General features: G+C 45.1%; 3 protein-coding genes across 3 annotated transcripts; all 3 read left to right on the forward strand.

Moving 5' to 3' along the window:
- Positions 1-777: 777 nt before the first annotated feature.
- On the forward strand, positions 778-2,103 carry LOC125524588. The gene is made up of 3 exons (XM_048689624.1): positions 778-1,191; positions 1,316-1,438; positions 1,544-2,103. The coding sequence occupies exons 1-3, from the start codon at positions 846-848 to the stop codon at positions 1,933-1,935; spliced, it is 861 nt and encodes a 286-aa protein (XP_048545581.1). The 5' UTR covers positions 778-845; the 3' UTR covers positions 1,936-2,103.
- A 9,950-nt stretch (positions 2,104-12,053) lies between these two features.
- On the forward strand, positions 12,054-13,350 carry LOC125525602. The gene is made up of 2 exons (XM_048690615.1): positions 12,054-13,157; positions 13,291-13,350. The coding sequence occupies exon 1, from the start codon at positions 12,146-12,148 to the stop codon at positions 13,091-13,093; it is 948 nt and encodes a 315-aa protein (XP_048546572.1). The 5' UTR covers positions 12,054-12,145; the 3' UTR covers positions 13,094-13,157; positions 13,291-13,350.
- An 11,505-nt stretch (positions 13,351-24,855) lies between these two features.
- Positions 24,856-27,758, forward strand: LOC125521372 (WAT1-related protein At1g44800-like). Its single transcript, XM_048686433.1, has 6 exons — positions 24,856-25,232; positions 26,009-26,071; positions 26,153-26,519; positions 26,642-26,803; positions 26,918-27,069; positions 27,175-27,758. Exons 1-6 carry the CDS (start codon positions 25,039-25,041, stop codon positions 27,419-27,421), a joined length of 1,185 nt encoding a protein of 394 aa, XP_048542390.1. The 5' UTR covers positions 24,856-25,038; the 3' UTR covers positions 27,422-27,758.
- The last annotated feature ends 97 nt before the right edge of the window (positions 27,759-27,855 follow it).

Genomic DNA, 27,855 nt, shown 5'->3' on the forward strand with positions numbered 1-27,855 from the left:
ATTTTTTGAACTTATGTATATTTATTGACAAGGAGAGCATTTTTCCAGTATGCGAATATTTTCTAAAAATACCCGAACAGTTTTTGAATTTGTGAACAAAATTTGAAAACAGGATTTTTTTGAACTTGTGAACCTGTTTGAAAGGCAAACATTTTTTATATATCACGAACATTTTTTGAATTGTGACCAAAAATTTCAAAGTACGAACATTTTTTGATATTCCGAACATTTTTTGCAATTTTGAACAATTTTTAGAATTCTGAAAAACAAAAATAGATAAAAAGGATAATAAAAAGGAATTAAAAATGAAAACGAAAGGGAAAAAAGATAACGAAAAAAGAATCAGATAACTAAAAAAATGAAAAGTCAAACAAAACGATAAAAAATCAGCAAAAGGTAAAAACGAGAAAAAACATACCTGGACCTGTTAGGAACCTTCTAGAAGGTTCCCAAAGCCAGGATCAATGAAACGCGCAAACAGGCCGGGCCTTTTAATCGCTGGCCTCGCCATGTCTGTGCGTTTGTACCACAACTTGACGCAGAGAGCCAACTCAAAAAAAAAAAAACTTGACGCAGAGAGCGTCGTATGGGGTTTCTCCAATTCCAACACATGTTCCTTGGGGTAAAAAAGAAAAAGGAAATTGGGGAAAGTCAAGTGCGGCCCTAAAAAAAAAGGAGTCAAGTGCGCGTCCGACTAGGACCCGGCCGGTGGATCCCGTAGCGTGTATATATGCGTAGTACATGCAGCAGTCCCGCTCCGCCAAGAAAGGTGAAGGTACAGTCCCCTCATCAGAAAAAAAAGGGCAGAGAACATCCACAGCTGAACCCAACCCGCCGCCGCCGTGATGGGTACGTCAGCGTCGTCGTTCCTGGACCGACGCGACGCTCGCCGCCGCGGCTACGAACCGATCCCCCGGCACGACGAGGACGAGAAAGGGATGCCGATCGCTTACGAGGAGCAGAAGAACATACTAGAACAGATGTCGATCCCTCGGCGCGACGACGATCGATCTCAGCCGCAGCAGCAGCAGGAGGAGGACATAATACTCTTCGAGGAGGAGAGGCAAGGGCCGGCGGCCCTGGAGGCGCGCGCGCGCGTGCTGAGGGGCAGGGCCTTCCGGCAAGGGACCGTCTTCCGGACCTGGCAGGACCTCAAGGACTCGGCCCTCTGCTACCTCATCGCCTTAAACTGTACGGCCAAATTATTTACTTACTACTCAGTATTTTTCATCTTGTCCCCTTAATATTACTACTACTAGTCAATGCAATTAAGCAGGCTGATCTGATGCATATTGTACTGTACTGTATGTGCCAGGGAGAGAAGCTGCACTGGCGTTCGCGGAGCAGGCTCTGTACGACATTCAGCTCGGCGACGAGCCGCGCGCGGCCACCGCGTTGCTGCGCTCTGCTAAATGCTTCATCGAGATCGAACACAAACGTACGTGTATCTATCAATATGTAGGCCGTGATTCCGATCGAAGTAACGTGTGCCTATCCATGATTCTGATTATTATCCATCCATGTGTTGTCTTGGTGCGTGCAGCCAAGTACGAGGTAGAGTACGTGGAGCAGGCGCTGGAGGAGGCGACGACGCTGTTCGCCAGGACCGGCGACCTGCAGCTGGCCGCCACCAGCTTCCTGGAGTTAGCCGAGTTCTACATGGACCAGCAGGACCTGCGGGGCGCGCTTCGCACCTTCCGGCGTGCCGCGGGCTACTGCGGCTACAAGCACCGGAACTGCGGGCACAAGGCCGACGTGGTCGGCTCTCTGCTGCGCGACGAGGAAGCGCTCCGCCGCCGGGGGGTGCTGCCCCTCGAGGACTACAAGAGGAGGTCCGCCGGGTACATCCGGTCGTCGGACCCAGACTGGCGCTCCAAAGTGTGCGACCTGTTCCTTTCAACGACTCCGCCGGTGGATATCCCAGAGTCTCTGTGACGGTTGACTGATCGAAGATAGATAGCTTAGTAGTGCAAATTGTATTGTGCAAAGCAAAGCTTGTACTAGTGCAATGCAAGCTTGGAGTTTGCATGCTCTTTTCTTATTGCGATTGCGCTTGCAATGTACATGTTCGTGTACAAACGCCGGTGTAAATATATTATTTTTCATCATATATAAGTATTTGCCTCCATCCCAAATTAGTTGTCTAAATTTTGCCTACTGACAGATGTACCTAATATTAAATACAGCTCAACACTAAAACGTGTCTAGATATAAATAAAGGACTGTGCTAACGACCAGTTGACCGGTCGTAGTCTAGATTGAGCCAGTGATTAGATTAAGGTTAGATAGTATTTGTACTGCTACTTAGCGTGACCTGGAAACGAATATTTTTTCTTTCTTTCCTTTTATATTTTTATTCTATATAGATGGCCCGGCTGCTCTGTTAATATTTACAACATCATGGTAATTTTAACGTAGTAAAAATTGTTGACATATCATGATAACTTTGTTGTAAAAAGCATGCCAGGGTACAAAAGTTTTTTTTTGCGAGGGTACAAAAGTTATCAACCATTTGGTACGTAACTTATCATGCTTTTTATACATAAGTTATCGGGGAATATTTTCTAACTTGGTTGCAACTAGAGCGTTTGTTTTGTCGGAGGGGGAGACGACAAGAGAGTGGGATCCAGTTGCATGCTCAACTATAGTCATGCAACTGCATGTCTTCCAACATGGTCGCAACTGCATGTCTTCTAACTTGGTTGCAACTCAGATTTTGTTTTTGTCAGACAAAGAGAGGGCTAGTTGCATGTCCCGCACTAGCCACACAACTGCATGTCTTCTAACTTGGTTGCAACTGGGACCTTTGTTTTGTCGAAGGAGGGCGGGATCAAGAGAGAGGGGGGCAGTTACATGCTCAAGTATAGTCATGCAATTTCAGGCCTTCCAACGTGGTCGCAATTGCATGTCTTCTAACCTTACTATAACTCAGACTTTTGTTTTGTCAGAGGGACCGACAAGGAGAGGGGCCATTTGCATGTCCTGCACTAGTCACGCAACTGCTTGTCTTCCAACATAGTTTCCAACTAGGTGGCCGGAAGAGAGAGGGGCCAGTTACATGTTCAATTATAGTCACGCAACTGCATGTTTTCCAAAATGGTTGCAAGTGGGGTTTTGTTTTGTTGGGGGGCGGGCGCCATGTAGATGGGGTTAGTTGCATGTCCTTCTGTAGTCATGCAATTACATGTCTTGTAAATGGGTTGGAACTAGGCGTCTGTTCTGTAGGAGAGGGTGGCAGGAAGAGAGGGGGGCTAGTTGCATGTCCCACACTAGTCACGCAACTACATGTCTTCTAACTTGGTTGTAACTGGGGCCTTTGTCTTGTCGGAGGGGGCGACGGGAAGAGAGAGGGTGCCAGTTGCATGCTCAACTATAGTCATGCAATTACATGTGTTCCAACATGGTGGCAACTGCATGTCTTCTAACTTGGTTGCAATTGCAAGTGGCTTTGTTTTGTCGGAGCAGGTGGCGGTGTGAGAGGGGGCCAGTTGCATACCCAATTGTAGTTATGGAACTGCATATCTTCCAACATGGTTCGCAATTGCATGTCTTCTAATTTGGTTCCGACTAGGCTTCTGTTTTGTCAGAGGGATCGACGAGGAGAGGGGCCAGTTGCATGTCCCACACTAGGCACACAACTGCATGTCTTCAAACTTGTATGCAACTGGGGCCTTTGTTTTGTCGGATGGGGCGGCGGCAAGAGAGAGGGGGCGGCAGTTGCATGTCCGACTATAATGACACAACTATATGTCTTCTAACTTGGTTGCAACTACGCTTTTACTTTGTCGAATGGATTGGCGGGCCAGTTGCATGTCCCACACTAGGCACAAAACTACATGTCTTCAAATTTGGTCGCAACTGGGCCTTTTTGTTGGAGGGGGCGATGGCAAGAGGGGCGGGGGGAGGGGGGGCAGTTGCATGTCCAACTATAGTCACGCAACTGCATGTCTTCTAAGTTGGTTGCAACTGCGCTTTTGCTTTGTCGAAGGGACCGACGAGGAGGGGGGTAGTTGCATGTCCAACTATAGTCACGCAATTGCATGTCTTATAACTTGGTTGTAATTGGGGCCATTGTTTTGTCAGAGGGGCGGCGGGAAGAAAGAGAGGGTCGGTCGCATGTCCAACTCTAGTCATGCAACTGCATGTGCTTCCAACATGGTTGCAATTGGGAGCTTTGTTTTGTCAGAGGGGGCGGCGGGAAGAGAGAGGGCAATGGGGAGAGGGGGCAAATTAGTCATGCAACTATAAGCTGTGTCCCCGGATTACAACTGCATGTCTTTTTTTACCAACATGATTGCAACTAGGCTTTTTTTGCTTTGTCGGAACGACCAGCGGGGTGAGGGGGCTAGTTTTTGCAGAGCAGGTAAGATACCTACTCCATCAACTAGGCAAACACAATTCCCATTTTTGTCGTGCCCGCAAACACAAATCAAGCACCCGATCTCACAACTAGCTTTGTCTTTTTGGCCGGAGCACGGCATGGGGGCCGTTTTCAAGATCTATATATTTCTTTTTGTTACCTTTTTTAAGTCATATACAAAGTACAAACTTATTTATTTTTCTTTTTTCTTTTTGCATTAAATAGGTTTGTTTCCCCAAGTAATCAAAACTAAAAATCAATTATTTTGTATCTTTATTTAGGGAAGTACCTTTATTTTTCTACAAGTCTCTGGAATGTGGACCCTGGCTCAACATCTCTCTAGAGACCACCCAACGGTACTGTTTGAAATCAGAAATGGCAAGTTAATCATGTTCGTGCTTGAGCTCGAGGTAATTTTGTTCCCCTTGAGGCATGTGCTATGTTGCAGCCCACATGCTATCTTCAAGGACACATTCGGGGAGGGAATAAAATCCTTGTCAGCGACCACTCCTCAGTACTACCGTGCAAGTGATTTGCACATGTAGTATTTCTCACTGTATTTGGTCGATCTAGCTCTTCTGGTAAACTACGGCAGGCTAAAGAATACCATTAAGAGGGGAGTTCAACTTAACTATCTTTGATGCAAATTTTGAATGATTTTAGTGTAGTATTCTTAGATGCTACTACTCTATTTTTTGACACAGGGTTGTGAAATTTTCTATAGATATTTTTGGTTATTATTAGGTGTGCTTGTCTGATCTACCTAACTGGTACAATACAGTTGAAAGGGAATCCAATGGCCATCATCTTGTCAACATCCTTAATACCAATCGAGATCCCCTTTACTAAATTTGAACCACTTGTAGGTCATGTGTGGTTTTTGTTACACCCAAGCTCAAATCATGAATTATGTGTTTTTTGTTGGAGCCACATTGTTTTTCCTCACTGGTGATTTTTTGCTTGTGTGAAAATGGACTTGTTGAAACGCATGGACTATGGTCTGAAATTAGTGAGATTGATTGATGTGTTGTTTATTGATGTAACTGGGGCAGCAGGATTGATGAATCTTGAGTGTAGCCTGCTTCATGCATGCCACCACTCCACTCCGCAGCTTCAGCTTGTATTTAGTTTTTTTCTAAAACTACAGATGTACTGCTTGATACTATCTTTTATACTTTTTTTTGGATGGAGGGAGTACCTCGGTAATATTTTTTGTTCTCTTTCAGTAGATTTAGCACTAGTGTCCAGCTCACTTGTCCTAGTAGTTCACTGGAACTCTAGCTCACTCCAAGTTACAGGACGTCTCAGGTCAGCTGGGACGTCGACATCTAGTAGTTCCATTTGGAAATGGGCCTGCTGAAATGCATGGAGCATGGCCTAATTTCTTTTGTTTGCTGCGTCCATAGACAGGGAGGGAGGTCAGCTATGACGTCAACTGCATGTTTCTGATGTTTGTTGCTTCCATGGAAGGGACATAAAACGGGCCAAACAAATAACAAAAACAAAAAAGACAAGCAAACAGAGCCCACACCCCAGGCCCACAACGGGGTAAATTAAGACCCAACAGGGAGGGAGATAAAACAGGCCTAATCTGTTCATGGTGATGTCAGCCGACTGAGACTTCACGAAGTCTCAGTCGACTGAGACCTAGACATACCCCATCACAAAACTAAACCGAGGTTTGAATTTTCACCCTTTAACAACTGTTTTTATACGGTCAAGGTGCAACATGCCGTTTTTTTTCTTCTGTCAAACACTTAGGATCGTGGCGCAGTTAATGGAAAGCAGATCTTTTCAACAATCATATTTGTTTGCATAGCAGATGGGAAGTCTCTCGCAATGGTTCAAAACAAAGAAACTGGATAATTTGCCTCTGATTCACCTTGAAGAACTGAGTCGGATTTCTTCATTTTGGTGTGTGAGATTGATCTTCACCCTCCTGGTTCCCTGAACCAGTCCTGAGAGAAGCCATCGGGCATGCGAGACTCGGAGAAGCCATCAGGGAGACGGGTTCCTTTGCTGCTTATTCGCTGGGTTTCTTTGTCTCCTCCCATCGGTAACGTACTTCTCCTTGGTAATAGAATAGAACATTATGTTTTCTCTGAATCATTTAGGAACATATTAGATGGCTCACAAGAAAATAATATAGTTTGGAAAGGAAAATTTGTGTTCTTCTTATAAGAACACCTGATGATTACATTATGAATATCCTTGAACGAGAAGAGCCTGATAATGATGCCACTAACGAGGAAAAGGAATATCATGCTGAAAACTTTGGAGCTTGCATGGTCGAATGGTAATAAATGGCTCGCATTTTTTTCATTTTGGGATCATAGACCAATTCTTTGCCTATTGAATATGAGACCGGATAGATTGTGCAGAAATTATATGCAATCTGGAATGTATTTTTAGGGAAATATCTTTCATACATGCTCAATCATATATATGGTTTTCATCCTTTCAAACAATTCCAAGGAAATATTAAACAATATATACCTGAAATTGGAAAGTACGTCATATTCACTAATGGAGGAAAATTATGATAAATACACTAACCTGGCATGAGAAAGAATTCAAAGAAGTATCTATTATGAGCATCACTTATTTACAGAGGAAAATGGGAACCACTTTGTGGAAAAGGAAATTTACTCTCACTTAATGGTAGATGATTTCTTTTTGGCACAAATACTAGATTTATAATACTTTGGAACTGGAAATTATGTCATGAAACTCCCTTGTGGAGGAAAACTATTATTGTTATAGGATACTCTGTGCAACTTCAATGAGAAGGGATTTGATTTATTGTTATATCTTGGAGTCTATTAACTATGTCATACTATTTGGAAAAGGAAGAGTGGAAATGTTGCTCAATGGTAAAATTAGTGCATTATGGAATTTCGCACAATGGTCTCTTGATGTCTACTACACAACCTTCTTCTTGTAGACGTTATTGGGCCTCCAAGTGCAGAGATTTGTAGGACAGTAGCAAATTTCCCTCAAGTGGATGACCTAAGGTTTATCAATCCGTAGGAGGCGTAGGATGAAGATGGTCTCTCTCAAGCAACCCTGCAACCAAATAACAAAGAGTCTCTTGTGTCCCCAACACACCCAATACAATGGTAAATTGTATAGGTGCACTAGTTTGGCGAAGAGATGGTGATACAAGTGGTATATGGATAGTAGATATGGGTATTTGTAATCTAAAATTATAAAAACAGCAAGGTAACTAATGATAAAAGTGAGCGTAAACAGTATTGCAATGATAGGAAATAAGGCCTAGGGTTCATACTTTCACTAGTGTAAGTTCCCTCAACGATACTAACATAATTGGATCATAAAACTATCCCTCAACATGCAACAAAGAGTCACTCCAAAGTCACTAATAGCGGAGAACGAACGAAGAGATTATGGTAGGGTACGAAACCACCTCAAAGTTATTCTTTCCAAACAATCCGTTGGGCTATTCCTATAAGTGTCACAAACAGCCCTAGAGTTCGTACGAGAATAACACCGACACAAATCAACCAAAACCCTAATGTCACCTAGACACTCCAATGTCACCTCAAGTATCCGTGGGCATGATTATACGATATGCATCACACAATCTCAGATTCATCTATTCAACCAACACAAAGGACCTCAAAGAGTGCCCCAAAGTTCTACCGGAGAATCACGACGAAAACGTGTGCCAACCCCTATGCATAGGTTCATGGGCGGGACCCGCAAGTTGATCACCAAAACATACATCAAGTGAATCAAGTGATATCCCATTGTCACCACAGATATCCACGGCAAGACATACATCAAGTGTTCTCAAATCTTTAAAGACTCAATCCGATAAGATAACTCCAAAGGGGAAACTCAATTCATTACAAGAGAGAAGAGGGGGGGGGGGGAGAAAACATCATAGGATCCAACTATAATAGCAAAGCTCGCGATACATCAAGATCGTATCACCTCAAGAACACGAGAGAGAGAGAGATCAAACACATAGCTACTGGTACATACCCTCAGCCCCGAGGGAGAACTACTCCCTCCTCGTCATGGAGAGCACCGGGATGATGAAGATGGCCACCGGAGAAGGATTGCCCCCTCCGGCAGGGTGCCGGAACGGGTCTAGATTGGTTTTCGGTGGCTACGGAGGCTTCTGGCGGCGGAACTCCCGATCTAATCTCTGTTCTGGAAGTTTTAGGGTATATGGAGTTATATAGGCAGAAGAAGCACGTCAGGGGAGCCATGAGGGCCCCACGAGGCAGGGGGGCGCGCCCCCTACCCTCGTGAGCTCCTCCTTCCTTCCTTGATGTGGGGTCCAAGTCCATCGGATGGCTTTCGTTCCAAAAATAACTTCTCTAGTTGATTTCGTTCCGTTTCGACTCCGTCTGATATTCCTTTTCTTCAAAACACTGAAATAGGCATAAAACAGCAAATCTGGGCTAGGCCTCTGGTTAATAGGTTAGTCCTAAAAATAATATAAAAGTGGAAAATAAAGCCCGATATTGCCTAAAACAGTAGATAATATAGCATGGAGCAATCAAAAATTATAGATACGTTGGAGACGTATCATCTCTTCTTCGTTGATGGTTCATTGAAAGTTTGCAGCCGAAATTATTTATTTGGTGAAGATAACTCCATATGGAGGAATACCTACAATGGGAACACATGCTTGGAATCTCAATATTTATGTCATGTATGACTTTATTAATTCTGTAATTTTAAACTTTAGTGGGAGGGCTATCATACATGTGAAGCATATATAATGGTTATTTTTGGTTTATACACTTGTTCCTAAGGTGGAAAGAGATTAGAAGCTTCACGTCGTTATTTATTTTGATATCCTTATGCACTCCAAGTAGAGTTCACATTATTAATTTTATTTTATTCATTGATGATTGCTCTTGATATGGTTATATGTATCCTTGAAAATACAACCCGGGAGGTTTTATTATGCCGGCCACATTTTGTACTAAAGAGGAAAACCAGTTGATTAAAAAAGTTAAAAGTTTTAATAACTGATTGGTGGGGATGTACACTTCAGGAATATATCATTTGTATATGTAAAGGGCATTGAACTATTCACCATTGCAATAGACCGTACACTCCATAATTAAGTGGAAATTGAATACTTTTACTATCGTGTCATTTTTGGAAGAAGCATTGCATATATACTGTCATTTGTTTATATCATTCGTCTAGCACAGTTACTCCTTATGGTTTGTTGACTGATGGAAATCTTTTTATTTCCGCAGGAAATTCTCGAGTACTGCAAAGCACATACGAGAAATTTTGTAATGGCTATTCTAGTGGATCAAAGGGTATTTTTTTATTGAAAAGGAAAACTGGTGGAAAGTGAAAACACAATATATTTATGAACAAGGGGTAGAATTATCGGCAATCATGTTGGAATATAATCATGGCCCCAAAGGAACCTATAAGTGAAACTCCCGACACTAACATGCTTAGGATAAGTGGGAGGAATTAAATTTGAATGTAATATCTGGATAATTGCTATGTGTTTTTGGTGAAGTCATTCTAAATTTTAAAGGAATAACTAAAGTCTCTTAAGAAGCACTAAATTTTCTATTATCAATGTTAACTATGGATGGAAGAAATGCGGAAAGAAATAAACTTAACGAGGAAATATATAGTTTGGGAACTTGTTACCATACCAAACAACTGCAAACCAATTGTTTATAAGTTTTTTTCTTTTCTATTTCTACGGAAATTTGGTTCACTGGAATATTATAATGTCACTCTTGTTATTAAATTATTCACAAAGGGAAATATACTTTGGGAAAACTATTTTCTCCTGAAATTTAGGAAAAGAGGAAACAAGGACATGGTTTGCTAATTGAATAAATTAATATATGGTCTTATAACTAAGCTTCACATCAATTGAATAGCATGGTATATGGTCATATGGTTATCTAAATGAAGCAAGACAGTCGTCTACAATTGTAAGTGTAAACTATTTTACATTATTATTATATATGTTAATGATGTTCTTGTTGTTTTCAATGATAAAATCACACTAATGGAAGTGAAAAGCTTGGTTATCTTATAACTTTCATATGAAAGCATGTTTGGAGCTTTCGATATTGCGGGAGTGGGAATACATAGGAAATGTCTTGAAGCGTTTCTCTATGCAAAATTACAAACCTGTTAAAGTACCTTGATAAAGAGAAACATACTCCGTGAGGAATTACGTATGAACTTCTGAGGAAAAAGGAAGAATAAATGGTATTCACTTTTTGTTGTTGTATTTCATTATACAACCATATATTAGCTACTGGAAATTTATTAATGCATTCAAACAATGGAAGGAAAGACGTGTGGTTAAGATAATCTCTTGCATCATATAAGGTCATGGAATGTGCATCACAACATGTCACTTATTCTCGAATTTAGGACAGTAAAATCGAGTCTAAACCGAGCGTTCTCAGCGATTTGCGTTTTTGGCCGTTCGTTTTCGCGACCTGCATGTTTCTGACTGTTAGATCTTATTTGTGCACCACGTTTTCTGTCTCATGGGCTTGTTGTCCTAAGAGACGCTATTCCGACAAAAAAAACAATGTGTTCTGGTTGTTTGGGCTGCTGGGCCGAAGGGACCGGCCCCTTGGGCAGCGAGGTTGAGCGCTTGCGTGGTGGGGCGTGGTCAAGAAAAAGAGAAAGGAAGAAAGAGGATGGCGGCGGTTCTGACGCGACATTTCCTAATTGGGGGACGACGCGGCTTGCCTATGGCCGCGATCGTGCGACCATCCGTGCGACGCAGCCATCACACGGCCGTGCCTCCATGTACTTCCCACTCCAGAATTTATGCGAAGAACACACTAAAATACACATCGTAATACAGATTCCCTGCCGTATTACTCTCATCATTTAAAGTGAAAACAGGAGGGAATAATCCAATCTGCCGCGAACAGACCCACAAAATATAGGGATAATTAGTTTTGTGCCCCTAGTTGTGTCTCACTCGACTGTTTTACCCCTAATAATTTCTAAAAGCGATGGGTTATGTCCAAGTCACTTCGCTCCTCTTATACTTTTGCCCTTCGACGTTTGACCGTCACTTTGAAAACTTCATAAAAAATTCATACTAAATCAAAAAAATGTAAAGAAGATACCAAAATGTTCGGAAAAACACCACCTACATGTCAATGTCATTTGCATTCATGACAAAAGTGTAGGAAAGTGCCCATGCGAGCTTTAGCTCTTATGATACCGCCATGAACAGTAAAAACAAAAAAAAATTGGTGGCAAAGAATGATAAATGTTTTGAGTGCAGTGCTTGCCAAGTTCCATCACGGAATGAAAATTTGTTGAAGTCATGGAAAAAAACAATCAGCACTCCAAAAAATATTTTATTTTTGCCACGACTTCCACGAATTTCATCCCCTCATAAAAACTATGGCATTTGGAAAAATGTTCACCATATGTTAAAAATTCTTTTTGTGTCATTGAAAATTGTTCACCACATTTCTGAAAATCATTAATAGTACGGAAAGAGAGAAGAAAAACAATAAGGGAAATAACCATTGGAGCACCCATCCGTACGTTTTCTTTTTGATTTGAAGGAAGCTGAGCGACTGCTCTTTTCTTTCGAGTTGGGCCGGCCCATTTCAAGGGTAGGCTCGGGAAAAATACAAAGCTGAAAACAAAGAAAAGACAACAGAAAAAACATAGACAAACCCTTAGATGTGAGCCCAGACAAACCCTAACTCCCAACGAGGTGAAATCGGAATCAATCGAGCCAAACCAAATCTCAGATTCGCAAATTATCAGCGAAGCATGGCTGTAATGTCGAGGCACATCGGAGGGCCGCCGCCGGCCGCCGTGGCTGAAACGGGCAACCGCCCGGCGGAGTCGCCCCAGCACGATACCGTCGGCAAGAAAGCTGACGGCGGCGAGGTCGACAACTTGTCCCCCGTGGAGGACATCCAGGAAGAGATCGACGGATTAGAATCGTCGACGGTCGAAATGGAACAAGGCTCCGCTCAGAAATCGCTCTCTATCGAGGTGGACCAGGCTGCCGCAGGTACGGACAAGGAGGAGACCACCGCAGAGGTGGCCGAAGCCGCCGCCGCCGGAGTCGGCTCTCGTAGCAAGAACTTCGACCCGCTGGAGGGAATGATTGCGGATAAGTCTGAGTGCAGCGGAGAGGAACTGCCCGGCGCCGCCACGGAAGCTACAGCCAGCAGAGCGCGCGGGCAGGGATTGACTCTGGCTGACAAGACTGCCTGCGGCACTTCGGCGGGATCAGCGAGCGACGCCAAGCGCATCGAAGCGCCGGCCAAGCTCGAGGCGAATCCTCTCATCACCCTAGTAATTGCCGAAACGGGTTCCGAAAGCACTGAATCACTGAAAGGGGTTGACAATGCAGAGTTCTTCATACAAATCGACACAGACTCTCACGGCATGGGGCTGGCAGACATGGTGGAAACAGAGAATGGAGCTTCTTTGTCCACCAAGTCTCAGCCGAGGGTTGAACAGCCGCCCCTGCCTGTCCCTATAGTCTCGCACCACCGTGGCACTGCCCAGGAGCTGATGAAAGTTACCAGTAGAGTGGATGCAGAACGTAAGTTGAAAGAGATCGAACTGTCGAACATTCAGAAGCACACAAGTGACCGTGACATTGGCAGAGGTCGTCAGGACACAGGCACCAGCAACAGAACTCATTTCTCACACAGCTCTTCTGGGGAGTGCTCAGCTCAACTTCTGGATCATTTAGGGACATAATTGATGAAGAGGAGAGGGAAGAGATTGAGCCCCATGAGTTACAAATTCAGACGAGTGAAATAAGGTAGCTACTCTATCCTTCGCATCTTCCTCTTATGTTACAGTGCCAATGCCATATGCCGTTATCGTTTTACCTTGTTTAGTTCCAAATTACAAGCGCTCAATGTGGAATTTTTTTTCCTGATCTTTATGTGCAGTGAGGAGTTTTCCCGTCTGGGTAATGAGGTGGTGGCTGTATTGGAGAACATCAAGCAAAACAAAGACGGTGTTGCTTTAAGAGCTGCCGCCGAACTTATTGCTAAGGTTTCAGAGTCATTTTCCCCGCGGGCACGCCAGCAAATGCTCATGGATCCACGACTGTCTCAGATGCTTGAGTACAGAGAGAAGCCTGGGAATCTGATGAGGAAAGAATGGGAAGAGCAGAAGATAAGAAGGATTAAATATATGCTGCAGGCTTCATTCGAAGGACGCGCCAGCAGGAGAAAGTGGAAAATGTGGCGTAGTTTTGGAGTGACCACCGCCGTGTCAGGGGTAACTGCCGTATTGCTCTACCTGCTCTCGCTCTTCCTTAACAAAGAGAAAGGGTCAGAAGAAACGCCTTTGTGCAGGGCAATGGAGGCCGAGCCCCCTGCCCCTCCGGAGGCCGGGAGGAGAAGTGAATGGATAGCTTGGGCATTGAAAAAGGTCCTGGCTCCAGTGATTCTTGTTAGTGTACTGTCCATGGTACGAAAGCTTGTGATTGAGAAGGAACTTGATATCATGGACTATGAGAACAATGCCGCTGCCAACTTTTGGATCAATTCTTTGTCAAAGGCGGTGTTTTTCGCCGTCAAGGAGTGCCCCAAGCTGCTAAGGCGTGAGCTGTGGGCCCGAATTCTCGTCTTTGCAATTGAGCTCGCTGGGTCACTGTACCTGTGGTGGAATCGGGGGTACTACGAACCCGACGTGCCCGATGCATAAGCGGTAATGAAACACTAGGATATCTGTTTGTTTACTGCTTACATATGTGGTATGTGTAGGCAAGATAACCTTTTGCGTGAGCAGAAACGGTGATGAAGTTACATAGTATGTGGTATATAATTCTTCAATCTGTTACACTGTCTTGCAAAGCACATGCTATTTTTGTTGATCTAATCACCACATATGCAGAGCACATCATGTCAGTAGAATGTGTTTTGTCCTTTACTACCAATCATCTGAACTCTTCCCTAGTCCTGTGTTATATTCATAAATGTCTTCGAGTTAGTGAATTGTTTGTTCAGCGCTGTTATTTATTATTATTATTTTTCTTTCCCACGTCATGCCACCCCTTGTTGCAACTGAGGGGAAGGATGTGGAAAGCCACCCCTTGTACTGACAAAGGCCATCACCCCGCTTTAGATATAAAGAAACGACCACTAAACAACCCAGCACAAGCCTCGCCCCCATCCGGAATGTTCACCCCTAGCTTACTGTTCTTAGGCCTTGTACAATGCAAGGTGCTCAGTGGAGGTCCTTAAAGAAATAAACCAGTTTTTTAAGCACCAGTGCCTAAATCTCACCTCACATGGCTTTGTGACCCACATGGATACCTAAATTGGACAACGTGAATAAATGAGAGTGCCCACTAGCTAATAATAGCCACACAAAATCCTTTAGGTGTTTAGAATTGTACCATGGCTTCTGCTCATGTCTCATGCATCGTGTTTGCATGCTCTTAAGCAATCCCCGCACCATTGTGTCGATGGGACCACCACTCTAATTCCTACTCCCTCCGTCCGGAAAAATTTGTCCCTCAAATGGATGTATCTAGCACCAAGTTAGTGTTAGATACATCCATTTGAGGGACAAGCTTTTCCGGACGGAGGGAGTACTTCACAATGCAACCATTCTTATAGCCAAAACTCCCCCAATGATCTAGGCCTGATTACCCGTTCACATGGGTGACACCTAGCCAACAGTTAACCCAATATTTACATTGTTAGGTTTGATTTGTTCACCTGAAGTTTGGGCCTATTTGTTTGGGACTGCCCAACTTAGGTGTAAGCTCAAGTGGAGCACATCTACCCACATGTTTATTTCCATTTTAGGGTCTTGCTTAACACCAAGTGGACTTCCATATGGGTCAGTTTGCTCCTTGGCCTCTTAACATGAGCTTTACTTAGCCCTAAACTCATGCTCTTTGGTTGCATATATCCATTTGAGTCTCACATCATCATGACACCTGCACTCTGGCATTCAAATCCTAGTACCATGTCAAGCAGATGTTTGGGAGGTCTTCGGAGATCCTTTCAGAACTTGGCATGTTGAAAATTTTGCATCACCACGTTCTTGTTTCATGAATGGTATAATGCTTTCACGTGCTTTTCTTATTTACTGAACGAATAAAAAAGGGCAGCCCGGTGCATGTAGCTCCCGCTTGTGCAGGGTCCGGGGAAGGGTCCGACCACTTTGGGTCTATTGTACGCAGCCTTTCCCTACATTTCTGCAGGACTTCTTATTTACTGAACGAGTGCATAAGAAAAATCAAGAATCCCTGTAGAAAGCAATAGGAAATGAAGGGCTATCAAAGTACACATGTTTCAAAATACCTGACTCTTTTAACCGGAAAATTGATCTCCAGTATTTACGAACCTCACATTCACAAGGAATTGTTTCCCATGTTATTCCTATTAATCCACCCATTTTCTTACTTAGCACTTAAATTGCAGTATAAATGGAATGCAGTTTGTCCCCTTTATACCTAATAATATTCTACTCCCTCCGTCCAGAATTAACTGTCGCTGTAATGAGTGGATCTATACACTGAAGCGTGTCTAGATGCACTCATTTCAGCGACGGTTAGTTCCGGACAGAGGTAGTACTTGCCTCGAGTTCCAGGACTGTTAATGTTTGTACACATGGGCACATAATGTTCCCAAAAAATATATCCTGCAAATAACTTTAGGTTGGGAATTGATTGTGATAAACTGCATCATTCATTCTTATTGGAAGTAGCCAAGATAATGTTGTTTGGCACGAGGTTTTCAAGTCCATTTTCTGTTGATTGTCATGCAGTTGTCTTTGTTTGTTCTCATATACTACCTTGAATTGTTATCTTGATAGTGAGCTGCCTGTTGCTGTTTTTCCAAGTGAAATTAGGATAATGCCAAATCTTTCTTAAATTGCTGATATTACTCCTGCCGTGATAGATGGCCTAATACTGAAGACAAATCCTGAGAAACCATATCATTAGCCACTTTCCTCATTAATGCTCAATGAGGCCTACACTTTTTCTTGTTCCACATGCTACTTCATTTTATAAAAAGTATAGTCTAAGTACTGACCAAGTATACTATAGAACAAACGCGTGTTTATGTATGATGTCTCATAGTGACTGCCTTTTGGACAGGTTAATGATGCCGGTTTGGTCTTTCTGTCCACATTTTGGGGTGGGGATTAATAGATGCTGGTAGAAATAATATCCTTCTCATCTTTGCCGTGTTATTTCCCTAATTCCAATATATACGTCTTTTCATTGAGGTGACCTGGTTGGAAATTATTGATAAATAGCCCCGAGTTAATTCAGCTTTAGCTCACTGGAAATGATTTCAATCTTAGCTTTCTATAAATGGATCTGATTTTTTTCCTTTCTCAGCTGTTTCGTAAATGTTTCTGCCGTTACAATGTTGGTGTTTTGATTTTTTCTGTTATGCCTTTTGCCAGAGTTTGTTTTATTGCCGTTGTAGTAAAATGTTCTTAAAATTGAATGTGTGTTGTTTTGTTGCGGTAATTTAAAGACGGCCATTTCTATCACCATAGTTACTGTAAATCCAGAAGTTTATTTCCAATGCTGAGGCATACAAAGTCAAGATTCTGTGTAATTTCCTACATACACATCTGGCTGGTAATAGTGGGAGTTCTGCAAGTTATTTTGGATTCAACTAGTTCTCTCTCGAAGGCGTCATATGCTTGCTAATGAAATGCTGTTGTACTTGTTAGTACTCCCTCTGTAAAGAAATATAAGATCGTCTAGATCGCTAAATCTAGACGATCTTATATTTCTTTACAGGGGGAGTACCAAGCTATACTTGATTCTCCTCATTTCATGTTTATTGCCAACCTGAGCAGTGATATTCTACTCTGTTATCCCCAAAGCGGCGACGGGTGTTTGAAAGCCTGTATTGAGAAACCATGTTTGTTGTTCTGTTGTAGCATTTCGACAGTTTTTGTTCAAGTAAAACTGCTTTTAAAGCTATTTCTTTCTCTTTTTTTGCAGGTGGTGTTTGGTGGAGTATATAGCTGGATACGTCTATTTTGTAGGCTGATGAACCACAAGGTACTTGGTCGCTGACCACAAGGCCCTAACAGGGTGTCTACCGTGTCGTTTCACGCCTGATCAAGTGGGAGCTAGTTAATGCTTTTGCAAGACGCCCAGGCCGGGAGACACTTATTTTGCTAATCCGCTCGCCTCATGTTGTAGATACTCATGCCGAGGAATCCCGGTCCACGACAATGACAAGCCTTTTGTATCGACGTCACGTTGTCTGTAAAATTGTAAATCATTTGCTGACTACTGCTACGATGCTAGGCGTGTTTGGGGGTGCAAGGATGTGACGCATCAGTATTTCTGTTTGATTCCCAGCCTTCTGGGCTCGGCGATAATATGCACCCGCACACGATGCTTTATTCTGCCATAGATTTGCCTGGCTGAAAGTGTTCTCGTATCGGAGCCGCCCTGTCAGTTCAGCTTGTGCTGCTTAAGTTTGTAGGCACAAAATTGCCTTTCGCCTTCGCAGGCTTTTGTCACTGGTGGCAGATACTATTGCCGCCATATATGAGGGCTGTAGAGGCGTAGGATTATTCGTTTTGCTTTCCAGCCCTATGGATTGGTGGGTTCTTTGTAGGCTGCTACTTCTCCAGAGCTGCGCCCGAGTGCGTGCTCCCTGGGGATTCATTCCAAAACCCGCCCTTCGTCGTCGGTTCCCTATCAGCGAAGCAACTGGAGGCTAATCATCACGCGAATCAAGTTTGTTTTGAATGAACACTTGTAAATTGCGATGTTGCTTGCTGCTGCTATCCGGAGAAGTCAGATTGGCTTGACAGGCGCTACGTCCTGTCCATTTCGGATGTTTCGTGCCATTCTCGCACATTACAGTATTATTGCGCGCCTAAAGTCGCCTAATCAGAGACCATTTTCGCCTTTTGGGAGAAGCCATTGGTGGATAACTGTATGTATGTGCACCCAGGGCCACTAGCCTGGCGCATGTTGTCAGGTGGGATCTCCACGGCCGATCAGCGCCTACACATGACACGTTAATGCGCAAGATGCACGTTAATCATGACGCATTACGCGGAAAACTTGCGCTGTCTGCCATGCCGTTGCCATTGCCACCGGCCGGTACATACGTCCACTACAAACGCGAAATTGGAGCTAGAGTGTACTTGTCTCCGTTGTCGGTCACTTCTACACACTGACCACGTAAGAGCCCAGGCATGTCGCTAGCTCGTTGCCTCTAGAGAGATACGCACTGCTTTTGTGATCTGGAAGCTCGATCCATTCCATCCGGGCAGGCCAGTGTATGACTCCTGACTACGCATCCCATTATCGGGTTTGCGACGGATGCTATTCTGGGAATAATTGCAGCCGGCGTGCCAGAGCGCATGCATCGATCTCCTCGTGTCAGCGTGGCAAATGGCCTGCAAATCCTCCTGTCAGGAGAGGCTGAGCACCGGGAACGGTGTGGCCAGCCGGGTCACTGTTGGCTGGCTAGTTGAGCCGCAGGCCGCAGCACATGTTGTGCTGGCCAGCTGCAGCCTGCAGGTGAACATATCCGGTGCCGTGACGATACCCTCGTACCAGAACGCTGGCGTGTGGAAAGACATTCAGGTATACTTGTCCCGAGAGATCTCTCGTCGAAACGGTTTTAAAACAGACCCCAAAGTTTCTGTTTAGACAAGTTATACTACGTCAAGTTCCCGCAAAAAAAGAAGAAGTTATACTATGTGAAGAGAAAAGGAGAAGACACATTTCTCTTCTCTTCAATGGATGTATGGCCTTCTCGTTTGCCTTTGGAGATCACCTTTTAGGTGGATTTTCTCTATTTTTGAGGAATTCAAGGATCAAAATTTGATTTTGAATCACATGACATGATGTAGTAGCATTATGCCGTCGTCATATTTTTTGGGAAAATTTCATCACCGTTCACACCAACATTTCCACATTGGAATCACGCCATGTATTGATATAACTAGTATGTTCTCTCTCGCGCGGCTATTGGTTGCACGAAAGGTCATCCAAATTAGTTAACCGATGCTCGCTAAAGTCGAAAAATCGAAGACGTGCACACAAACTTGTGGTCTTGGCATATTGTCGGTGTCGTAACTCTTTTTGGAAATTTTAATGACCATTCACACCACCGTTTCCACGTTGGTATCACACTATCAAGAGAGGAAATATCACGGGCCAAGTTGTGATACATATCAACTATATGTCCTCTCTCGCGCGCCAATTAGCCACACGCACCGAATGTGCATCCGAATTAAATGATGCAAGCTGAGAGTCGAAAAATCGAAGACGCGCACATAGACAATTTTAGGATAGCTTTGATTAGAATGTCCATACTCTAGTGATATCTTGTATGCTTTTGCACCAATATTGCCTACACCTCACCCAATATATGTGTATAGAGTACAATCAAGTTGACACCAAACTACTGATTGCAATTACTAAATAAACCGATGGAGGCACTTCCCACTTTCCCCCCTTCTTTTTTCTGCAAAAACTACACCATTTCTACCCAATTAAAGCAGAGGCTTCTTGAGGTCAACAAGCTAAGCGGCCTCTCTAGCCGGCTATAGGCGGAGAAGTTTCAGATTCCTCTGTCTCTCTCTCCTGGGGCGAGGTGAGTGTGAGACCTAGCTACCACCACAAGATGCAAATCCTAAGCAGAGCGCACCAAACGCGCGTACATGCATCCGCGCATCAGCAGGCACTAACTAGCCAGCCAAGGGGCCGGCCGCCCTTTCGTTGATTAATTGGCGCCACCATTACTACTACTACCAGCTGCCAGTTAGGTGGATCGACGACGCATGATGGGGTCGCTTTGCTTGCTCGATCGCTCCTCTCGCGCGCGCGCACGACGACGAGGACGAGGACGAGGCGGACGATCGGATCGGCGCGCCGGGACGCAAAGCGCCGTGCGTATTTTTGAGAAAAGGAGAGGCACTCTTGCGGCCGCTGTCGATCTCCATTCCATCTTAGATAGTTTGGCGCCACAAGAAACCATTCGGGGTGGTGTGGGTGATGTTGTTTTCCATCTGCGGGAAAGGAGAGAGAAGGGCCGCCGCGGAGAAACTCCTCGTCATTTTCTTTCTTTGGGAAGAGGGGGACACGCATCGGCGTCCCCTCTTCTTCTTTTGCGGTACAGCGCCAGGCGAAGGCAACGGATGCATGGAGAGAAAGCTTATCATGTTGCTGTTTTAGCTGCTTTCATTTTTTTTTGAAACAAGTTTTAGCTGCTTTCATTCGATGGCACACTCGGTTAGATAGAAATGTTGCGTGCGTACACCTATCCATTAAATAAATAAGCCCAACCTTTCCCTAAAGAAAGTTTGTGCAATTCGAGCACTATAATGTGCATTGCTCAAAGACAAAACATCTTCCATGGGGGGTGTACCTCCAAAACGAAAAATAACAATATCTTCCATGGGGACATTTTTAAAATGTGCAAGATTGCCAATAGTAGGTTTGTGTGTGGTTTGTGTGTCATAGGTAAGATATTCATAGGTGCTAAAGTTGTTAAAAGGTTAGCGGGTTGCAAGAGGGGGTCAAAACGGGACTCCTTTCCAGTAAAGCCAGGGTCATTTCCGATAAAGCCTGTGTTGATAACATTCCTATATTTACATCTTGCTGCTTTCTGCCACGGAATTCCCTCGAGTAGCCGCGATAGCTAGATACCATTAGTCCATGAATGCACATATCAATTTTGCTTCTGGGATAACCACGAGGGTCATCGCGCCGCACATACGGGAGTTTGTCATAGCTAAATGTGGCATAGTGGGTCAGACTAGGGGATACGGCCAATATGGATGGAGGCATGCAGCTAGGCAGTGCAGAGCTATTAGCTTCAACCATTTAGTTTGGGGTTGCATGCAAATGTGGAAGCTTCATGCCATTTTTCTTGGTTGTGTCCTACTTATTCCGTCCGGTGCAGAGTGTGCATCTAATTTTTTAGAACAAATTATGGAGTTGAGTAAAAAATGCATTGAAAATGTGCAAGCTATCATCTCTCTCTTCTTTAATTACCCAACCCCCAATGAGCTAAGGCTGGTCATAGTGGGAAGTAACTTAGACTAGTATCATGCATATGGCACTAGTCTAAATTACCGCCTTCGTAATGCAAAGTAACATAATAGTACTATCATAGATGGCTTCATTTATTAGCTCGTAGACTCATCTTGTCTTGAAAAGCGCTATGTTACAGTAACATATTAGGCTGGTCATAGTGGGGAGTAACTTATACTAGTGTCATGCATATGACACGAGTCTAAGTTACTACCTTTATAGTGCAAAGTAACATATTACTAGTAGTGTCATAGAGGACTTCATTAATTAGCTTGTAGACTCATCTTGTCTTGGAAAGCGCTATGTTACAGTAACATATTATGTTACCACTTCTCATTAACTACATGCCACATAAGCAAAAAATTCTCGGAGTGCGCTATGTTACTTGCTAAGTTACTCCTCTCATTAACTACATGCCACATAAGCAAAAAATTCTCGGAGTGCGCTATGTTACTTGCTAAGTTACTCCCACTATGACTAGCCTTATGTTACCACATCTCATTAATTACTTGCCACATAAGCAGAATTTTCTTGAAGTGCGTTATGTTACTAGCTAAGTTACTCCCACTATGAAGTAACTTAGGTAATAACATAGCGCACCTCAAGAATTTTTTGCTTATGTGGCAAGTAGTTAATGAGAAGTAGTAACATAATATGTTACTGTAACATAGCGCTTTCCAAGACAGCATGAGTCTACAAGCTATTAAATGAGGTCACATATGACACTAGTACTATGTTATTTTGCACTATGAAGGTAGTAACTTAGACTAGTGTCATGCATATGACACTAGTCTAAGTTACTCCCCATTATGACTAGCCTAAGTGCATGTAGAAATTAAGAAAACCATGTATAGATTGCTATTGGTCTTGATTACCGTGTGATGAGAGAGAATTATTTTTTCTCACTTTAAAGTACATTGGAAAAATAAAAGTGCACTCTTTTGTAATACACTCTTCACCGGACGGAGTGAGTACTCCATATGATGTCATTAATTCATAGTGGGTTGTCAATTTTTCCATTCCAACTCTTTGGAATCTTTCCGTAGTGTCCACGTGTCCATACTTCTCATTATTGGTTAGCGTTTCTTCATAGACTTCTAACCTGACAATAATTCTTGCAGAAGGCACATCGTACCAGAATTGTCTTGTTTGTTGTCTACTGATCACAAGGGATTATTGCTCATCTTTTTCTTTTCAACAAAGGATTATTGCTAATCTGGTTTGGTTCAGTAGACAAAAATGATGTGGTAAAATATCTCTAGAGTTTGTGGTCCTTCTCCATGTGTGGAAGGAGCTCTAAAAGGTGATATCTCTAGAAATTTTCCTTAGTGGTGTGGTTGCCCTGGATCTGAGTAGTAGCCCATTGCTAGAGAGTTGCTTTTTTTGTGTGAAAGACGAACTACATGTGTTGGTGTGAAAGACGAACTGCGTGTGGCACACAGTATACACCGATACTCATATCAGTCAGGCGCTAGAACTAACGGAGATGGATGATGGATGCAGTGCATGACAAAATTCTCACCGAGGGGATGGCCTCTGAGTATAAGTAGACCACATGGTTATAGATGACAATATTATCCATGGATGCGGGTACTTGTGGATACCCGGTATACTGGACATGGGCTTGGAGAACATTTTCTAATGAATTTTTGAGGCCCATGAATACTCCCGAACTTACGGGTCTGACATAGATTTAGAATTTACCTTATGGATACTTGATGGATACTCATCTGACAGATAGACCCCACATGACAATGATGTAACATGCGATTAGTCTCAAACAAACCCTAAAGACCCAACCCTTGGCCATGGACTCATCTAAGTTACTTAACCAACAACCGCAACCCTCTCCCTGACCTAGCCCTCATGCTCGACCTCTCTGACTTACTCCCTCTGTGTGCACGTGCGCACATGGCACACAACCACACACACAGACAATGTCGACACACGCCGCTCTAGTCCTCTCCGTCTCCCCGTCCGCTCCGGCTCCAAACCTCCTTTGCCACTATTTGTCTTTCATATACTCCCTTTGTCCGTGAATAAGTGTACATCTAGTTTTTGTTTAAGTTAAAGTTTTAAAATTTTGACCAACTTTATAGAAAATAGTAGTAACATATATGACATCAAATGAGTATATTATCATAGTACATTCCAAAACGGATATAGTGATACTAATTTAGTGTCCTAAATTCTTTTACTTTTTCCTAGGAAGTTGGTCAAAGTTTTAAAACTTTGACTTAAGACAAAAGCTAGATATACACTTATTCACAGACGGAGGGAGTACGCATCAATCGTTGTGTTGTGATAAGACCAAGTATTGATCGTGTTGTTTAGCATGTGAGAGCTATATTTGCCGCTGCAATTTGGTAACGGCAGGGGTGTTTGATTCAGCTGGCTATGTTGAAATGACACTACTTTTTCTAACAGAAAAAGAAGGCGTTTCCACCCTTTGTGAATTATTCATACATGTAAGAATTGTGCGATCTTGGGAATCCCAGGATGTCACTCGTTTGACATGCGACAAGCTCATTTTGGCGGTACATGTGGCAGTTTAGGCCTGACCTACCGATCGACGGTGGCTGAAACGAACTTCTGTTGTTATGACACCACTATTAAGAGCTCGTCTACCGTGTCCAAACTTCTGTTGTACTTATCTGAACTTCTCGTTCTTTGGATTTGTTGGTTGCGTGCATCATCTATTGGTAGTGCTAGCACAGGGCCGGATATTTTTCTCTTGTAACCACTTTCTCCACCCCATATTAATTGACGCTCGAACAAATGTATCTGGACGGTAGCATGCTATCGTCTCGATACGGCTACGAGAATGAATGAAGTCCCAAAACACACATTTCTACTATAATTTCTGCGTCGTTACGTGAACATGAGAGTTCGAACCCAGCTGCCCTGGCGGGCGAAGTTACTGCTGCCATGACTCCCCCCCTCTTTAACCCATTCATTGATTGATGACTAGCCAGTATAGCTTCGGGAAACGCTTGCCACCGTCGTCGGACCGCCTCGCGCGTCGGCACTCCGTTGCCGTCGGAGACGACATCCAGGCGGCATTTCGTACCGCCGGGCGTCTCCTCCGTTGCTGGCCTGCTGCCGGCACAGGAGGCAGAGCAGGCGCGCTCCGGAAGTGGATCGGCAACGTCGACGCGCACGTCCCGGCCCGGCCGGCCACGTTCCCCGAGCCGATCCATCGAGCGGTAGAGCTCGTGGCGCCCTAATCAAACTGAGGACGGGAAACTGGGTGCACGGGTGACTCGGGATCCATCCATCCGTCTCCGTCGACACCACACACGCACACCAACTCCTACTACTCCTACCGGCACGCACATAACTCTAGCTAGGAGCAGTGTGCACGGGTGGTGCGCGCCGCGGGCCAATGCATGCCGAGCTGACCGGCTGACCTCACCCCCCACAGGCCTGTACCCCGCTATAAATTGCCCCGCCCGCGAGCTCATCTTCCATCGCCGCGTACCGCAGTCAGTTGTCTGAGCTCAGCAGCCACCCGCCCACCAGCCGAGCGCGAGCCGCAGCCTCACACGCACGGTGCGAGTACGTGGTGAGAGCTGTGCGCTCGTGCCTCCGTCCATCCACCCTCCGCTCGTGCTTGTGTGAGAGAGGGAGAGCGTCAGCCATGGGCGTGGGGAAGAAGGTGCTGAACGACGTGAAGCCGTACATGATGATGATCCTGCTGCAGATCGGGTACGCCGGGATGTACATCGTCTCCGTCGCCTCGCTCAAGCGCGGCATGAGCCACTACGTGCTCGTCACCTACCGCAACCTCGCCGCCACGCTCGTCATGCTGCCCTTCGCCCTCTTCTTCGAGAAGTACGTAGCACCAATCTCTCAATCCCTAGTACCCCCCTCAGCTTCCTTCTCCGTCCACCGGCCTTCTTACATGTGCGTGCATGTCAAACTGTTCCAATTAACGTGCTGCATGCACTCTGTCGGAGAAGATATTTTTACATGCATGCATGCACACTCTGTTAGACAAAGGCATGGTAGCCAGCTTCCATTGAAGGTTTCAGAAGCGCAGTTCGTTTTTGTTTCATCACATCCAAGTGGAAGTCTAGCTATTATTATCAGCCAAAGACAAAGTTGAATGGTTATCAAGATTATCTGTTCCTACTAGTAGCTAGTTTCAATCAATCACTACGTAATCAAGCACTAGATGCACAGTTGCACACTGGTGCGAGACACCAGGAGCGCGCACCTATCGCATCCATGCCCAGGTCTTTCTTTTTCAACCACAGGCATATTCATTCACGTCGGCTTTTCTCTCGCCCCCTTTCCTTTCCGTGACATCGGTCAGTCAGGAGTCAGGACGACTCTCGATTAATCAATGCCCGACCGACACATGCAACCCCGACAGCCTTTGCTTCCTGTGATCTGCGTGTAACCGCACTAGAGTATACTTTCTTTTTAGCAAGCAAAGCTTTAATTAGCTTCATGCCAATTTGCTAATGCCCAGCTCTGAGCTAGCTGTGCTTTCGTTTCATGCACCATAAACTGCCCGTTGCTAAGTAACTTGTCTTTGGCGTCTTGTATGGAGTAGTAGCCGACAGCGACTGATTGTCTGTTCTGTTATGCTTGCGAAATTGCAGGGGGATACGGCCCAAGATGACCCTCCGCATCTTCATCAAGATCCTGGGGCTGGCGCTGCTCGAGTACGTGCCATGCATGCTTTTACTTACTGTTTTTATTTACAGTGGAGTGGCTAACAATATTCGTGGGTTCCCAACCTGCAGGCCTGTGCTTGACCAGAACCTGTACTACGTGGGCAACAAGCTGACCTCGGCCAGCTTCTCGTCGGCGCTGGTCAACATCCTGCCGGCCGTCACCTTCATCATGGCCATCGTCCTGCGGATGGAGAAGCTCCGGCTCCGGAGCTCGCACAGCCAGGCCAAGGTCGCCGGCACCATCTGCACCGTCATCGGCGCGGTGCTGATGATCATGTACCACGGCCCCGTGGTGCAGTTCCCGTGGGCCAGGGGCGCCCACCACGTCGACCAGGCCGCCTCCGCCGCCGCCGCCCAGAGCAGCTCCACCTGGCTCAAGGGCACCATCGCCATCATCACCAGCTGCGTCGCCTGGGCCGGCTTCTTCGTCCTCCAGGTACGCACGCACACACCGGCCACGCCGGCCACCATTAATGGCAGCAGCAGCTAGCTAGCTTTGTTCCCTTGTACAGTATACGTAGTACCTTAATTGCGCCGCTCGCAAACGCATGCACGCAGTCGAACACGCTCAACAGCTACCCGGCGGCGCTGACGCTGACGACCCTGATCTGCGCGATGGGCACCGGGATCAACGGCTCGATGGCGCTGGTGGCGGAGCGCCACGACATGAGCGCGTGGGTCATCGGCCTCGACACCCGCCTCTTCACCGTCGTCTACTCGGTAAGCAGCGCCCCCCAGTCAAGCTGCATGCATGCATGCATGCAGCCGGCCAGTCGACCCCATTAGAGTAGTTATTAACGAGCTAATGGATGAATTATGCGCGTGCGCATGCAGGGCGTGGTGTGCTCCGGCGTGGCCTTCTTCGTGCAGGGCATCGTGACGGAGACGCGCGGGCCGGTGTTCGTCACGGCCTTCCAGCCCCTCTGCATGATCATCACCGCCGTCCTCGGCTCCGTCATCCTCAAGGAAGAGACCACTCTCGGAAGGTGATTACGTTTCATCAGTAAACTACCTTGATATTAATTAAGATAAGACCCGTCGCAATCGCTGCAGGAGTAATCGGTTAACTAATCTTGTGGCTCTCATCTCAGTGTGATTGGCGCGGCGATCATCGTGCTGGGCCTCTACTCCCTCATCTGGGGCAAGAGCAACGACATCATCGACAAGCCCGTCCACTCCGTGGCCGAGAAGCTGGCCCTGCCGCTCACCTCCGTCAACGGCAACGGCACCAACGGCACCAACGGGACCAACGGCACCAACGGCGGCAGGCACGTCAACGGCGGCCAGGTCGCCCACGACGTCGAGACGCCGGCGGTGAAGGGCGCGATCTGCCACTAGCGACCTCCAGGCGGCATCTCGCGCATGCGCCTACGTACGTACTACGTGCGTTTCTTCGGTCTCGTGTATGGTCAAGAAATCTGCTCTACGTGTGATGCAGAAAGGAAGTTGCATGTGTCGACGATCGACGGTCTAGTTTCTTTATTTTGATTTCGCATTTTGACTTTGAGCGACCACATAAATTTATGAGCTCCTTATTACTCTTTAGCTACTACTACCATGTATGTAACTTTGATCATTGGACCTGCTTATGACGCGCATGCATGTCTAATCCTGCTTCGCTCTGCTATCGTAGAGATGTGGAGTCAATCAATATTAACGACTACTTTCGATTCAACTGAGCGCTCGCCTCTTTAGTCCACTACTCCTAACACTAACCCCAGTTGAGAAAAGCAAAGTGCCGTGTCCTTCCTGTGTGTGCAATAACCAATAAG

The sequence above is a fragment of the Triticum urartu genome, chromosome 7, assembly GCF_003073215.2.
Source record: "Triticum urartu cultivar G1812 chromosome 7, Tu2.1, whole genome shotgun sequence".
NCBI lineage: Eukaryota > Viridiplantae > Streptophyta > Magnoliopsida > Poales > Poaceae > Triticum > Triticum urartu.